At 40.5% G+C, this 16,434-nt stretch overlaps 1 protein-coding gene across 1 annotated transcript; it reads left to right on the top strand.

Moving 5' to 3' along the window:
* The first annotated feature begins 14,588 nt into the window (after window positions 1-14,588).
* Window positions 14,589-15,990, top strand: drd1b (dopamine receptor D1b). The gene has a single exon (XM_067376367.1). The coding sequence runs from the start codon at window positions 14,589-14,591 to the stop codon at window positions 15,927-15,929; it is 1,341 nt and encodes a 446-aa protein (XP_067232468.1). The 3' UTR covers window positions 15,930-15,990.
* Window positions 15,991-16,434: the final 444 nt, after the last annotated feature.

Raw genomic sequence — 16,434 nt, 5'->3', positions numbered from 1 at the left:
TGTGAATATTCACAAACATAATGGGCACAGCATAAATTGACTCTACAGATTACTTAGCCTGAGTCAGAGCACGCCAACTTCAAGGGCACATCCAAAATGACTCCTATAGACTGTATAATGGCACCACCCCCCAAGCCAATATCTTCCAATATTAGGAGGAGATACCCAACCTGTATAGCAAGGGAAGTCCCAGCCTTTACATCCTTCCTCCCTCCCTTACAGGACAGGCATCATCCTTATGAGGCCCCAAGAGCAGAGCTCTAAGAAAAAATTGCTCAGCTATGTCAGCATTTGACAAAGTCCTGAGGGAGTAGCCTACCAAAGGAAGGATATAACAACCTTTGATATTAACACTACTTCCAAGGGGAGAATGCAACCCTTAACTCCATCAGAAGGGAAGCAAATATGAGAGTGACATAATATATTTGCAAAAGACTTGCAGGGGTTGTGGGGGTTGGGGCAGTTCGCAAATAATGCATTCAACTTTCTTGTGAGGAGAACATGTTCCATGCAAATGCTAGATTCTTATCACTCTATTGAGAATCAAGTGAGAACAGAGCTTCTTATGCATCACCATGAGTGCCTCCAACTCCCTTGAGAGCATAATAAACTTGTGCAAATGCTAGATCTTTATCCCTCTGGAGAGAATCAAACAAGAAAAGAGCTTCTTACTACAAATGCATCCTAATGAGCACATCCAGCTAGTGATGGGAGAAACGAAGCTTTTCGAAGCTGCGAAACAATTGAACTAATTGCTTTGCCAAATGATTCACTGTTTGAAGCATTCGAAACGACACATTCCTGCCGGTCAAAACTGTGTAAATGACACAATCTGTTATATGCATGTTTTTAAGTGTTTTATTGAAAGTATAATCTATCAAATACAATTAACTAATCATCTAATATCATTAAATATCAAGTGTCTTGAGTTCTTTTATCAATTTTCAGGGCGTGTTTTGTTTGTTCTATGGATGGCTCAGCTAAAGAAATTTCAGAAATATGTATAGAAATTTCTAAACGTTTTGAAACGTAACAAAGCATAGTTTACTGAAATCACATGACTTTGGTAGTTCGACTTTGACATGCTTAAAAGATTCGTAAAGGTTTCGAAGCTTCATAAAGCAGTGTTCCGAAAGCACCTATCACTACTTCCTTGGGAGTTGAACGTGTTGCAATAGAGTGTTATCTTACAAGCGCATTCAAACAAGTGGCTCCTGAAGACAAAAAAAAAAAGCTGATGACATGTATTACAAGCACCCTTTTAAGGGCTCTTCATGTGTGACATCATAGACTGCCATCTGCCAATGATTTATTGCCGTGTGTTTACACATGACCAGACTCTGTTCACAGCTGATAGTAGTTCCACTTGGAAAGAGAACTGTTTTCAACACTGATAAAATTTAATCCAATTATTAATAATTGAGCACCAAATCAGCATATCAGAATGATTTTTGAAAAATCATGTGACACTGAAGCCTGGAGTAATGATGCTGAAAATTCAACTTTCCCATCACTGGAATAAATTACTTTTTAAAATATATTCAAATAGAACTGTTATAGCTATAAAAATGTAACACAAAGAAATATAATTTGCCAGATACTGAGACTTAATAACCCACCATTCTTTAGAAAGACACACATGTATGCTGATGTATTACCATCATTTTCAACCAGACAGAAGAGGCAAAATGTAGAAGGACTTTGTGTGACTTCATTTTGTGTGTGTGAATAGGCAATCAACATACCTGTCAGATCCATTTACCGGTGTATGAGGGACCATGAGCAGACAGGATGCAGACTATTCCTGACACTGTGCTCTTGAAATCCATCCAGGATCCAGGATCGAAATGATGTCAAAAATATAATCAATAGAAGTGCTTAACAAGACCTTCTCAAGGTTAACTGAAGCATCACTTTCCAGGTATTGAGGTGACACTGAGCGGCCTTCTTGAGGAACCCATCTTTTTTTCAAACGTACATTAAAGATTGCACATCACAACTATATTATTTGACTTGAGCATCATATTCAGACAACAAATGAATAGAAACGAAGTGACTTCTAGTTTAATTTAGCATGTGTGAACAGGAATTTCGTCACACGCACCCCAGTCTCATCTATTTCTTGACATATATGGCAACCTGAGGAAGTAAGAATCAGATGTTGAGGCAATTTTTTTGTGGAAAGCATCAAGCATGAAGCAACATATCAGATACTGTGATGATGTAATTTGAAATGTAGTGTAATCTGCAAGGATGCGTTCAATTGGTCAAAGATTGATCAAAGGTGATAAAATAAATGCTGTTCTTTTTTTAATACCTATTCATCAGAGAATCCTGAAAAAAACTGTATTAAACATTGATGAGGTTCTTGAGCTGCAACTCAGCATATCAGTTACATGATCCTTCAGAAATCATTGTGACAGTCTATGAGTACAATGTACAAAAAAAAAAAAAAAAAAACTGTTTAAATATGTTACTAAATATATTGAAAAGTTTATCTTGCTAACAAAGCCATGAAAATGTGAAATGTGTTTATACTGCATAAATCAGCCTTTTTTAAATACAGAAAAAAACATGGTATTGTTTTTCTTAAGGAAAGTGCTGGGAGAAATCAAAATTATCTGTAAAAAAATGTTGGCAGGAGAACACAATGCTTGCCCAAGGTTAAAGCATCCGTAGGCAGGCACTGAGGGGAGAATGAATAGCCCTCTCCAGGGAATCTATCCTCTTTAAAACGACGCACTCAAGAGAATCATTACCGCAAGAGAAAAGCGCATCAGGTGCCTTGTGGGGTTTTCTATTTTCTTGCCTTTTCGATTAGAAGTCTATTGTGAGCCTCAGGGAAAATCTTCAAAAGACCATAGCTATACCACAGACCATATACAAACCAAGAGTCCCATAAAAATACACACACTAATCATACCTTTTAATGGACATAAAGATTTTTACATCAAATCCACCATAGGAGTGACGCATACTGCTTGGGCCGTTGTAATACGGCAGCTCTCAATTGGAGGATTAGAATTCGATGTTAAATCTCTGCACTCGTCTAATACCCGCCGGAGACCCAGAGTCAGATATGCGCCGACATGTCAAAGAGGATTTGTGGGCCTTGATGTTCCAAGTCATAAGCTTGACATTGCTCTTAGCAGTGGGTGGTAATGTGAAATTGGACTCTTGGAATCTCAAAAATCCCCTGTATGACTTCTAGCCATCTTGGAAGAGAACTTGATGAGAGGAAACATCTGGGTGGCACATGTTAACCTGCTTAAATGAGATCTTTGCTATTCTTGGCAACTGAAAGTTTCATTAGACAAGCAACATGATTAGCAAATACTCCAACAAGAGAAGTTAAGTGTTTTGACTCTGTCAGTACAGCGGGTGCAAATAAAGAGGCTGAAAACAAAACTGTGCCCCAGAGTGCCAGTTACTGCTCTTGAACTTAATGAGAGCAATTGACTATAAAGCTGCTGCTGTGCAAACGCCAGCTATGAAAATCTTGATTCACCATACACTGCATAAATATTCATTTTAATATTATTTTATTTATTCATTTTTGTCCTGACCTAGTTTCTCTATTAAAGGGTTAGTTCACCCAAAAATGAAAATTCTGTCATTTATTACTCACCCTCATGCCGTTCCACACCCGTAAGACCTTCGCTCATCTTCGGAACACAAATTAAGATATTTTTGTTGAAATCCGATGGCTCAGTGAGGCCTCGATAGCCAGCAATCATATTTCCTCTCTCAAGATCCATTAATGTACTAAAAACATATTTAAATCAGTTCATGTGAGTACAGTGGTTCAATAATAATATTATAAAGCGACAAGAATATTTTTGGTGCGCCAAAAAAACTAAATAACGACTTATGTAGTGATGGCCGATTTCAAAACACTATTTCAGGAAGCTTCTGAGTGTTATGAATCAGCGTGTCGAATCATGATTCGGATCGTGTGTCAAACCGTCCTAACTGCTGAAATCACGTGACTTTGGCGCTGCGAACAGCAGATTCGACACAAAAGAGTCATAACGCTCCAAAGCTTCCTGAAGCAGTGTTTTGAAATCGGCCATCACTAAATAAGTCGTTTTTTTTTTTTTTTTTGGCGCCCCAAAAATATTCTCGTCGCATTATAATATTAATATTGAACCACTGTACTCACATGAACTGATTTAAATATGTTTTTAGTACATTAATGGATCTTGAGAGAGGAAATGTCATTGCTGGCTATGCAGGCCTCACTGAGCCATCGGATTTCAACAAAAATATCTTAATTTGTGTTCCGAAGATTAACGAAGGTCTTACGGGTGTGGAACGACATGAGGGTGAGTAATAATGACAGAATTTTTATTTTTGGGTCAACTAACACTTTAACTAGAATTATCTTAAATGCTAAAGGTAGTTTTATATATAGTGCTGTCAAATTGATTAATCACAATTAATCGCGTGCACGTGTGTGTGTGTGTGTGTGTGTGTGTGTGTGTGTGTGTGTGTGTGTGTGTGTGTGTGTGTGTGTGCGTGCGCGTGTGTGTGAGACATTTTTATTTCAAATAATAGCTGCAGCACAACTGGTTTCAACATTTCTTGAGCACCGAATCAGCATATCATAATGATTTCTAGACGTGACAATGAAGACTAAAAATTCAGCTTTTCCATCACATGAATAAATTACTTTTAAAAATAGATTAAAATAGAAAAGTTATTTTACATTTTAATAATATTTCAGTAGAAATTTCATCATCCATTATTTCAGTCCTGTCACAAGAACCTTCATTTTGAGTATATATAAATAATACATATAAATCCAAATATTGTGCCATGCCAGGTTTGATGTATATAATAACAAACGTCATTGGTTCTCATGTTGTGGCTTGCCAAATTTGAATATGCGCATACTCAAGTGCATGAATGAGATATGAGAGGTGGTGGTGGAGGAGATTATCAATGAATAAATTTCGGTCTCTGCCTCACACATTTAATGTGTGACTCCAGGCGACTTGTAAAATAGCACACAAGTCATACAGACCCCTTTTATGGTGTTTGACCTTTTCAGAGCTTGACCACTTCAGCTTTCACTATATCGAAAACAGTGGCCATGATATTCTTCAGAAGTGTCACTTTAATGTTCCACAGTAAAAAAGGAAATCATGCGGTACTGGAATGACATGGGGTTGAAGGAGAACATGACCTTTTTTTTATTTTTGTGTTTATATTTTTACATTGGTGAATTGAGTGTGGTATTTCAGTCACGAAAGTCTTTTTTCAGAGGATAGACCTGTAAACCCCCCCCATCAGATATCTTGCATTCTTTTTTTTTCTTTAGGGAAAGATCTAGATTACTTCATCTAAAGCTCTATAGCTCTTCTATCTCAGACAGCAAAAACAAAGAAACAGAACAAAGAACAAGAATATGAGAGTGGTTCTTTTTCTACAGTTTATAAAATACTTGCCGCCATAATACTCAGTGTTGTCAAGTCCGCTGTTTTCCTGCAGAATTGGGCTACTTTAACACTGTTACTGCTGGTTGTTTTTCATGTCCGCCAGATGAAGCAATCCCAGATAACATGATATTTAGCTCCTAGAAAGCGGATTTTACCCCCCGGTATGCGATTTTTACCAGGGGACCCCCCTCCTCCCCTAAAATGGCATTGGGCTAGTTTTGAGTAGCATTTTGGCAGGTTTTGTTGTGAAAACCTGGCAACCCTGATAATGCCTTAATGTTTTGGGTAGTTTCTATAGAGTCTAGGGTGGTTGCTTAATGGCCCAAATCAAAAATCTCTGGTCTTTAGATATGGCTCCTTCAGTGTAAGTCTATGGGATTTGTGTATCCATTGTACCACCCACCAGGAGAAAATTGTAAATCTGATCCATTTTATTCCATTAACCTTCCACTGTACCACCTGTGGTACAAATACCATTCAAAAGAGACCTAAGGACTAACAAACATTGTTACTGTACATTATGCTATACCGGTAATCAAAATTTAGGTGTCTTTAGGTTATATTTAGTTTCTCTTTTAAATTAATATAACTATGGTCACACTCTATGAAAACAATGGTTCTTTAAAGAACTGTTCACAAAAAGTTTCTTTGGAGAACCCAAAATAGTTTTTATTCTATTGTATCGCTGTGAAAATGCCCTTTTGTAACTTTTATTTTTTTAAGAGTTAACATTCTTCGCCATCTTCTGGATTAATTTTATATTTGCTTCAATTGATGGTTTTACAAGCTACATAACGAACTGAATCAAGATGAGCTCCAGGACATAAATGTAAGCTGTGCAATTTTTTCTGTTAAAATACTTGGTAACACTTTACAATGAGGCCCCATTAGTTAACATTACTTATTGCATTAATAAGCAAAACATTTGTTACAGTATTTATCAATCTTTGTTACCATTAGTTAATTAAAATACAACGACAGTTCATTGTTAGTTTAAGCTTTAGCTGAGATCGGTTACACATTATTTTACAGTGTTACACATTTTACATGCAGTTACTGTTGTAATAAGTAGAAATTATGTATAATTACATGCAATTAACCCTAAACCAAACCCTCATCCTAACCCTATAGTATGCACATGTAGTTAATTACACTGTAAAAAATGACCGTGATTTTAACAGTAAAATACAGTAAAAATACTGTCAATTGGTTTACAGAAAGTTTCCGTACTATATACGGTGAATAACTGTAATAGATCTAACGGTACATGTAATGTAATTTTACGGTAAAATACCGTTAATTTCACAGTTTTTGGAAGTGAAAAATAACAATTCATTGTAAAATTTACAGTGAAAAAACGTAAATTGACATTCCCACAATTCCCTGCGTGACACTTCACATTTGATATATTTTCGTTGAAATAACTCTGTTTCTTCCTAGTTTTTCTCATTTTTTTTCTAATCAGTTACATACATTAGGGTTTTATGTACATCTAATTGTTACGGATGCTGGTAGAGATGAGGCTGATACGGATTTCCACAATACGAATGATATGTTTATTAAACAGAAAGCAGGAAACACCAAACATACATCTTAACAAAACAGAGAACGGACGAGGAGTGAAGGGAGTGAGTGCAATATAAGGGGAGTGCTGACAATAGAGTCCAGGTGCAGGTGATGAGTGACGATGAGGGGCTGACGAGGGAAGTGAGTGCAGGTGTGGAGAACAGGAGGATTCTGGGAAATGGAGTCCAGGGAAACAAGGGATCTGTAACAGTACCTCCCCCTCCCGGTAGGCGCGTCCTCGCGCCGTAGATGTAACAACCGGGAGGGGGGCGGGCGCCCTGGAGACCTCAAACCGGAGCAGGGGGATGAGTAGACTGGAGTGGAGGTCTCCAGGGCGGGCTCAAAAGCCATGGCGGGTCAGGAGCCAAAGGCAGCCATGGCGGGTCAGGCGTTGAAGGCAGCCATGGCGGGTCAGGAGCCGAAGGCAGCCATGGCGGGTCAGGTGCAGCGGGCAGCCATGGCGGGTCAGGTGCAGCGGGCAGCCATGGCGGGTCAGGTGCAGCGGGCAGCCATGGCGGGTCAGGAGCAGCGGGCAGCCATGGCGGGTCAGGAGCCGAAGCCTTCGAGGCGTTGAGCCCAGGCGGCGCTGAAGGACCGGCGGGAGATGGCGGAACCAAAGGCTCTGCCGACCGAAGCGCAGCCGGGACTCCAGAAGGCCGCAGTAGAAGCAGTAGGACAGCCAACAAAAAGAACACCGGGGGGAGTGAGGAAGCCAACTGAAACAGAGGGACGGAGTGACGGAGCGGAGACGGAGGAGTGTAGTCCAGAGGGAAGGGCAGGCTGACGAGTGCAGAAGGTGTGAGTGGAGGCAGGATGGATACTGGTGACGCTGGTGGACTGATGGGTAACGGTGGAGCAGAGGGAGGTTGGAGCCGGGGTGAAGGTAATCGCCCAGAGGTCCGAGGTGGAGATCTGGGCGAGGGGGCTTGAGGTGAAGGTTCAGTGCTGAGACATATGGACGGAGGCGGGAGAGGGAGGCAGGGAGGGGAAACAGTCTTTGGTCTGGAGGTTTCAAAAACACAGTTCATAGGAGCAGTTGGTTCGGCGGCGGCGGCGGCTGGTTCGGCGGCGGCGGCGGCTGGAGCGGCTGGCTCGGCGGCGGCGGCTGGAGCGGCTGGCTCGGCGGCGGCGGCTGGAGCGGCTGGCTCGGCGGCGGCGGCTGGAGAACTTTGCTCGGCGGCGGAGACTGGAGAACTTTGCTCGGCGGCGGAGACTGGAGAACTTTGCTCGGCGGCGGAGACTGGAGAACTTTGCTCGGCGGCGGAGACTGGAGAACTTTGCTCGGCGGCGGAGACTGGAGAACTTGGCTCGGAGGAGACTGGGGTTGAGGGCCATTTCATCCCCTCAAATACAATTAAAATCCCCACAGGCACTGGAGCTGGCTCTGTGGGGACTGGAGCTGGCTCTGGAGATACTGGAGCGGGCTCTGGAGATACTGGAGCGGGCTCTGGAGATACTGGAGCGGGCTCTGGAGACACTGGAGCGGGCTCTGGAGACACTGGAGCGGGCTCTGGAGACACTGGAGCAGGCTCTGGAGACACTGGAGCGGGCTCTGGAGACACTGGAGCGGGCTCTGGAGACACTGGAGCGGGCTCTGGAGATACTGGAGCGGGCTCTGGAGACACTGGAGCGGGCTCTGGAGACACTGGAGCGGGCTCTGGAGATACTGGAGCGGGCTCTGGGGACATTGGGGCCGCTTTCTTCCTCCTCCTCCGCTTACTGGGCCCAGTAGCGGAATATGGGTCCAGCCTGGGGCAGGCAGGGAGTTCGCTGGAAAGGTGTGCGGAGGAAGCCGGAGGTTGACTGACTGGCCCGGCCAACCGTGTTTCTGGATGGACTGGACGACAACACTGATCCTGAACCTCTTCTACTAAGAATTTGGAGCCATTCAACCACAAAATTAAATTGATAGTATCGCTTAAGGAGAAACAAAAAACAGGTTCATCAAAACGGATAGTGTCGTCATCCAATCCATCCAAAAACAAGGAGATCAACTGAGCATCAGGCCAGTCAGACAAGAAAGCAAGCTCCACGAACTCCTCCACATACCTCTCCAGCGAACGACCCACCTGTAGGAGCCCGATGAGGCGATCGCCGGTTGTCAGAAGAGTGAGAGGCGTTGGAGGAGCAGGAGCCAGGGAGCTGGTGGAAGTCTCCATTTTTTTTTTTTGTGGAAAATCCGGTCGTTTAGGGTCCGTTCTTCTGTTACGGATGCTGGTAGAGATGAGGCTGATACGGATTTCCACAATACGAATGATATGTTTATTAAACAGAAAGCAGGAAACACCAAACATACATCTTAACAAAACAGAGAACGGACGAGGAGTGAAGGGAGTGAGTGCAATATAAGGGGAGTGCTGACAATAGAGTCCAGGTGCAGGTGATGAGTGACGATGAGGGGCTGACGAGGGAAGTGAGTGCAGGTGTGGAGAACAGGAGGATTCTGGGAAATGGAGTCCAGGGAAACAAGGGATCTGTAACACTAATGTTGTTAAATTAATGTTTATTGCATTTTTAAAATTTCATGCATGTTACCATGATGGTGTTTAGAGTGTGTGTGTGAATGACACTGTGTGCACCTTCTATATGTTAGTGTTGTCCTCCTCAGCTTGTGGAAAATCTGCTTGTGATGAACGTTGATTCATGTGACTCTTATCACCACTGTGTTTGGTGACTGTCAGTATATTATAAAGGTACAAAACAGATATTAGTACTTCATTAGGTTGGTAAATTAACATTATATCAGTTAATGAAATACGTTATTTTACCGTAAATTTAACCGATTTTTTTTTTTTTTACGTTGCTACTGCATTTTTTACGGTAAAGTTCTGGCAACCACAGCTGCCATTTTTTACCTTAAATTTTGCTGGGATTTTTTTTACAGTGTACTATTACTCAGTACTTGTAAAATGTATAATTAAACTGTAATACTGACACCTTAAAATAAAGTGCAACCCTTTATTTTTAGGCGTCTTTGTTACACTGTAATTATACATTTAAGTATTGAGTAATATTAAGTAACTACATGTACTTACTATCGGGTTATGGGTTTGGTTTAGGGTTAATTGCATGTAATTATACATAATTTACTATAGTAACTGCATGTAACATATGTAACAATGACACCTTAAAATAAAGTGTTACCTCAGATCCATTAAATAATATTAAGACATCTTTTGAATTTAACAGTGTATTATTATTTGTTGAATTTAACTAATTAATAAATGCATCAAAAGCAATTTTCATTGTAATTTTTTGTAAATTAACTAATGCTAACAAACGGATCCTTATTGTAAAATTATTAAAATTTAAAAATATTTTGAGCTATCATAGATTACATAACATGCTTTAGTTCCGTAAAATAATGCGGTTACACTTTATTGTTAATTAACATGACTTGGTATTACAATGTATAATTACACTGTTACAAGGGCACCCTAGTTACAGTGTAATTATACATTTAAGTATTAAATAATGTTAATTAACAACATGTTAGGTTTACTATAGCAAGTACATTTAACGTGTGAACAAAAACACTGTAATATAAAGTGTTACCAATAATGCTACTGAATAAACCCATTTAGAAAAATATACTCTGCAAAAGCATCATTAAACCCCCAGGTGTTCATTGACCCATATTTCCATGGGCATAGGACAAATAACCAAGTAAATTACATCTGTTTCTGTTTTTCATGGTTAAGTCTAGGAAACAATCCCAGCTGTCTAGCCATCTTATTCTATGTGAAGATTGCTCACCAAAAATAATTGTGCCTCTGATATACTCAAGGAATCGACTGAATGCATCAATAGCTTTGTGCTTGTCTGTCTTCTCCCTGGACCTCTTTGTTAGTTCACTGAATTTCTAGGAAAACCCTCAGCTGAACAGCATGTGGAGATATCAAGCAGAAAGGCAGATAATTTCCCCAACTATATAGTGTCTTATCAGTTGAATTTCATGTCATTAGCTCTCAAAGGTAGCTTAGTAGCCACAGCCAAAAAGTTTCAGGAGATTATCAGAGATTTCAACACTTGAAAACGCTTTCGATGAAGTTAAAGTTTTGAACTCGCTGTCCTTGCCAAGGCAAAACTAATCAAGGAACTTCACCTTTGGAAGGTATATTACAACTCTATCGAGGCTCTGATAACACTGACAAGGATACAAAAGGCTCATTTGTGCTGTGGCCTGAAACTGTCATTTGATTCTTGCTGACTTTTGTGCTAGGGCTAAGTGAGCTTGAAAATCCGTCTAACTGAACGGCTATCAAATCTTCCGTTTGAAACCAATGAGAAGCTTGACCCCCATGCAGTCAGAGTCAAGCAAGTCCAATGAGAGGGTTTGTGGTAAGCCCTAGGATTTGAGTTATTAACTCAGGCAATGCCTTTGCGGGCGCTGTCCAAGGTACTGTCATTAACCTAATGTTCTGCTGGATGAAGCAGAACATCTGACTTGCTTTTAAACATGAGAGGCTACCCTATGAAAATGCGTAAGTGATTCAAATATGTATAATTGTGTGCACGGAAATGTTTACTTCACCATTATCTATCATTGACAAAAAAAAGTACCATCATGTTTTAGGACATGCCAATAGTTTATTTATTCTTTTCACATTGAAGATTATCAGTTACGGGGTGATTGGAGGATTTCCATGCAGTCATCAGGCTGACACTAATTCATATCTCTAATAATCTGTTCCAGCAGATGGCCTCATTGAGCCATTTCATATGCAAAAAGGCTGCTAAGCCCTGCTTTTCATAAAATAACCTGTTCTGCTTTAGTTTTTAAGGTTATTTCATCAGAATTAAATGGCATGTTCTGAAAGAGCATACAATGTATTGATAAAGGCTGTAATGATTTATAACCCTTTAAAGCAATAATACAATTGATGCATGGAGGATGTGTAATTATTTGGTGGCTAAGAGAAATGAAATTTCCATGAATATTTCAATAATCAATTTGTGAAGGTTTTGGCTGTAGCCACCTCCTCCAAGGGTAATTCAATATGGCAAGCCTTCTTAATGTTTATTCCTTCAGACTAAATACTATTTTTATGTTACTAGCCCTTAAATTTAAATTGCTAGTAAGTAATCCATAAGTGACTAGCATCTCTTTTTTTCAATAGCAGCTATGTATTAAATATTCATACTTTTCATTTTCTACTGCTAGATAGCAGTACATATATATGAGACATTAAAATTTGTAAAAATTTTGAACTCACAAGTGCTTTTTACTAGTCATATATAATGACTACTCAGAATGTTTACTTTTTGAATAGAACTATTGGAACAGTTAAAAGTAACTAAAGAAAGTAAAACTATCACTTAATGAATAGTTACGAGTAAAACATATGAAGTACCAGTGACAACTGGAATAGTAAGTGAATATCTGATATCTGAAACAAAGATCACCATAGATTTCAATGAAAAAAAAAAAATATACAAAAAAAAAAAAAAAATCAATTTGTTACCAGTAACAGTGGAACAGTTTCTTGTCATGTAATGGGATAGTGAGCAATTTCAAAGGAATAGGAAATAGTGCACAACAAATAAGAATTAGTGACAAAATTATTATATTATATTGTTCCGAATAAGACATCTGAAAAAATGGGTTTGTCTTATATTCAGGGTCTAGACTGTTAAGTCAATAATACTATAATAATAATGTGCCAGAGAGTACCAGAGTGTAATGTTAGAAGACCGAAAGCGCAAAAAGACGGTCTTAAAAATGCTAACAGTCTACGACTGTCATGTTTGCGTGGCTTTCTGGCGGGACCGAACTTCCCCCGTACGTGATTTTAAAACGTAAGGCGATACCCAGATTTCAAAACTACAATAAGATTTCACTTCTACTGTAAGCAAAATTTTGGTAGGCTACATGGTTTTCACTAAGAGATGGATAGCCTAATTGTTATATAATTCAGATGAGCTACAGGTTATTTTTATGGTATGCCAAAAAGTTTTTATTTTTAAATGTGATCATTGATACATTTTACCAGTATTTGCCATACTTTCAATACAAAAATTAAAATATGAAAAATATGCAATATGAAAATTATTTTCATAATTATTTTTTCTTTATAAAATACAAGATTTGAAGGTGCATCTTGAAAAAAGGGGGTGGGAGGGGGTCGTCTTATAATCAGGGTTGTATTATATTCGAAATAGTGCGGTACTAATCACTATTGAATAATTATTTAATGAATGTGAAAAGGAATTCAAAAAGATACAATTCCCTATTGGATTGCTAACTAGTATTTTTTTTTTTTTTTAATAAGCGCTAGTACAATAAAGACAAGTTGGTTTGAAGAAATAGAGTACATGTTAAAACGGCTTGCCATAACTTCAGACTTGTCAGAGCTTGTCTGAGAGAGCCCAGCACAGAAGACTGCAAGCCTTCTGAAAAACTCAAGCAAACTATCTGACTGCCAAAAACAAACCTGATGATGCTCAAGACTGCATCAATCCCCAGAGACAGACATGCAACAGTGCATTAAATAGAAGTAAATATAGCCTACTTTTAAAACTAATTGGTGTTTTTCTTTATCTTTTAGTTTTTTTTTTTTTTTTTTTTTTTAGTAATGCATTGTAAAGTTGACATTGTACGAATATGCACGCTCCACTGCCACCGCTGCTGCACATGTGATGCTGCGCGACCAGACGAGTGAGTATGAGCTGTAATTCCACATGATGTACTTGGGATGACAGCAGCCTTTCCATATTAGGACCGATGCAAACGCTTTAAAATCACTTTTAAGGAAAACTAAAATAAGGAATATGTTTTTCTTTACGCGCAAGATGGAACGGGGACAAATCGGACGGCTGTAACGTGAGAAGTGCGCTCGAATCGAGATGCGCTGAGTGCAACACAATACTGGATGTATACAGGAACGCACCGCAAAGAGGAATGAAAGACTTTTTTTTCCCCTGCTGGTTAAGTGAACCCCTTTGGCAAAGCGCTTAAGAAAAGGAGCGGAGAAATCTTGTTATGAAATGCGCATCTCTTGTTGTTTCTCAAACGAACTGTCAGCAGTTCTCTCTGTAACAGAGTCTGCTTTGGGAACAACATGACACGGATGCGCTTCAGCTGTCATTAGCGGGGACAAATCAGACCAACGCAGCGGCAATCCGTTCAATACTATCGATAAGCTCATATATAAGGCTAATCATCACGCCTGCCTATGTTTGCTTAAACCTGTTTGGGAGAGTATGCTGTGGGACGATGAACAAACTGCTGACAAGGTATGAAAGCAGAAACATTATTTAAGCAGACACATTATCTTAATTAGATGCTAATATGTTTATATGTTCGATTAAGTAATTACTAGACTAAATTTATGTCTTTTTTTTTCTTCTTTTGGTCGTAATATGTTCATTGGGAAGGTCTGTGGGAGATCATGGATCCGTTTTTGAGCTCCTCAAGAGATTTTAACACTGAAATTATGATATTTGTTTTGCAAGATGACTGCTGCAGTCAGCATAGCGACGGACAAAGCAGATCAACTAGTTGCTCCGATTCCTGTGTAAGCACTCTTGGTTTGGTCTGGAATTATGGGGTGACCGCTCATTCGACTTGGTGAAAAAGCCATGGATGTGAACTACTCCACGGTCCTGGACAGCAGTGTGTCGCAGCGCGATCCGTCGAAGCGAGTTCTGACTGGTTGTTTTCTCTCGCTCCTCATACTGACCACCTTACTGGGCAACACGTTGGTCTGTGCTGCTGTTACGAAGTTTCGCCACCTGCGCTCAAAAGTCACCAACTTCTTTGTTATATCGCTGGCTATTTCTGACTTACTGGTGGCCATTTTGGTGATGCCATGGAAAGCGGCCACCGAGATTGTAGGTTTTTGGCCATTCGGCGCCTTCTGCGATGTCTGGGTGGCCTTTGACATCATGTGCTCCACCGCCTCCATCTTGAATTTGTGTGTCATTAGCGTGGACCGCTACTGGGCCATTTCTAGCCCGTTCCGCTACGAGCGCAAGATGACGCCCAAGGTGGCGTTCATCATGATAAGTGTGGCGTGGACGTTGTCCATCCTTATCTCCTTCATCCCAGTGCAGCTAAACTGGCATAAAGCCCAGACAACCAGTTACACGGAGCTGAACGGCACCTACGGCGAGCTTCCCCCAGACAACTGCGACTCCAGCCTTAATCGGACATATGCCATCTCCTCTTCCCTGATCAGTTTTTACATACCCGTGGCCATCATGCTGGTCACTTACACCCGCATCTACCGCATCGCCCAGAAGCAGATACGCCGGATCTCTGCGCTAGAAAGAGCGGCCGAGAGCGCCAAGAACCGCCACAGTAGCATGGGTAACAATGGCAGTATGGAGTCCGAAAGTTCCTTCAAGATGTCCTTCAAGCGTGAAACCAAAGTTCTCAAGACCCTCTCGGTCATCATGGGCGTTTTCGTGTGCTGCTGGCTGCCCTTCTTTGTCTTGAACTGCATGGTTCCTTTCTGCAACCCGAACGAGAGCGCCGACTTCTTCTGCATCAGTTCCACCACCTTCGATGTCTTTGTCTGGTTCGGTTGGGCCAATTCCTCACTCAACCCCATAATCTATGCCTTCAATGCTGACTTCCGCAAGGCGTTCTCCATCCTGCTGGGCTGTCATCGGCTCTGCCCGGGCAGCAACGCTATAGAGATTGTGAGTATCAACAACAACGGTGGCCCTCCATCTACTTCTCAGTATCAGCCTAAGGGCCACATCCCCAAAGAGGGCAACAACAGCAACTATGTGATCCCTCACAGTATCCTCTGCCAGGAGGAGGAGACTCAGAAGAAGGAGGACGACTCTGAGATAAAGACCTTTGAGAAACTGTCACCTTCCATGTCTGGGAATTTGGATAGCGATGCGGAAGTCTCGCTAGAAAAGATCAATCCCATAACACAAAACGGGCAGCACAAATCCATACCCTGCTGAGTACTGGGTGAGATCTGACCCCAAGAAAGACTCCTTGTTTATATACAGTACGGAATCCAAAAAAAGCTTCACTGAGGACCTTAATAACAATTCTTGGACTAAATGAAACTTGCGGAAAACAAACGAATGTTCCAATTGAAGGCACTTTATGCTGGATAACTATCTGCAAAATGTTCACAGCATTTATTATTGACTTTAACAGGTCAGTTGTCGCAAGACATCAATGGAAAGTAATGTGAATAAACCATGTATGCATATGTATACATGTTATGAATTTGAAATGTGTATACATGTGCATGCCCATGTGGTTGTGATAAAACTACTGTTGTTAGTATAAGGACAAGAGTTAGGTCGCTAGTAAAATATCTTGTAGGTGAGTTTACGTAAAATGGCTCACAAGTAGTGAAATTTGGTTGACAATAAAATGTACATAGTGTTGTTTATATTTTTCACCATTTATCAGAGTTGGCTAAGTCAACATCTCCATACGCTGCTAGTTGTGAAA

Source organism: Chanodichthys erythropterus, chromosome 22, assembly GCF_024489055.1.
Source record: "Chanodichthys erythropterus isolate Z2021 chromosome 22, ASM2448905v1, whole genome shotgun sequence".
Lineage (NCBI taxonomy): Eukaryota > Metazoa > Chordata > Actinopteri > Cypriniformes > Xenocyprididae > Chanodichthys > Chanodichthys erythropterus.
This window is presented reverse-complemented; position numbering and strand designations above follow the sequence as displayed.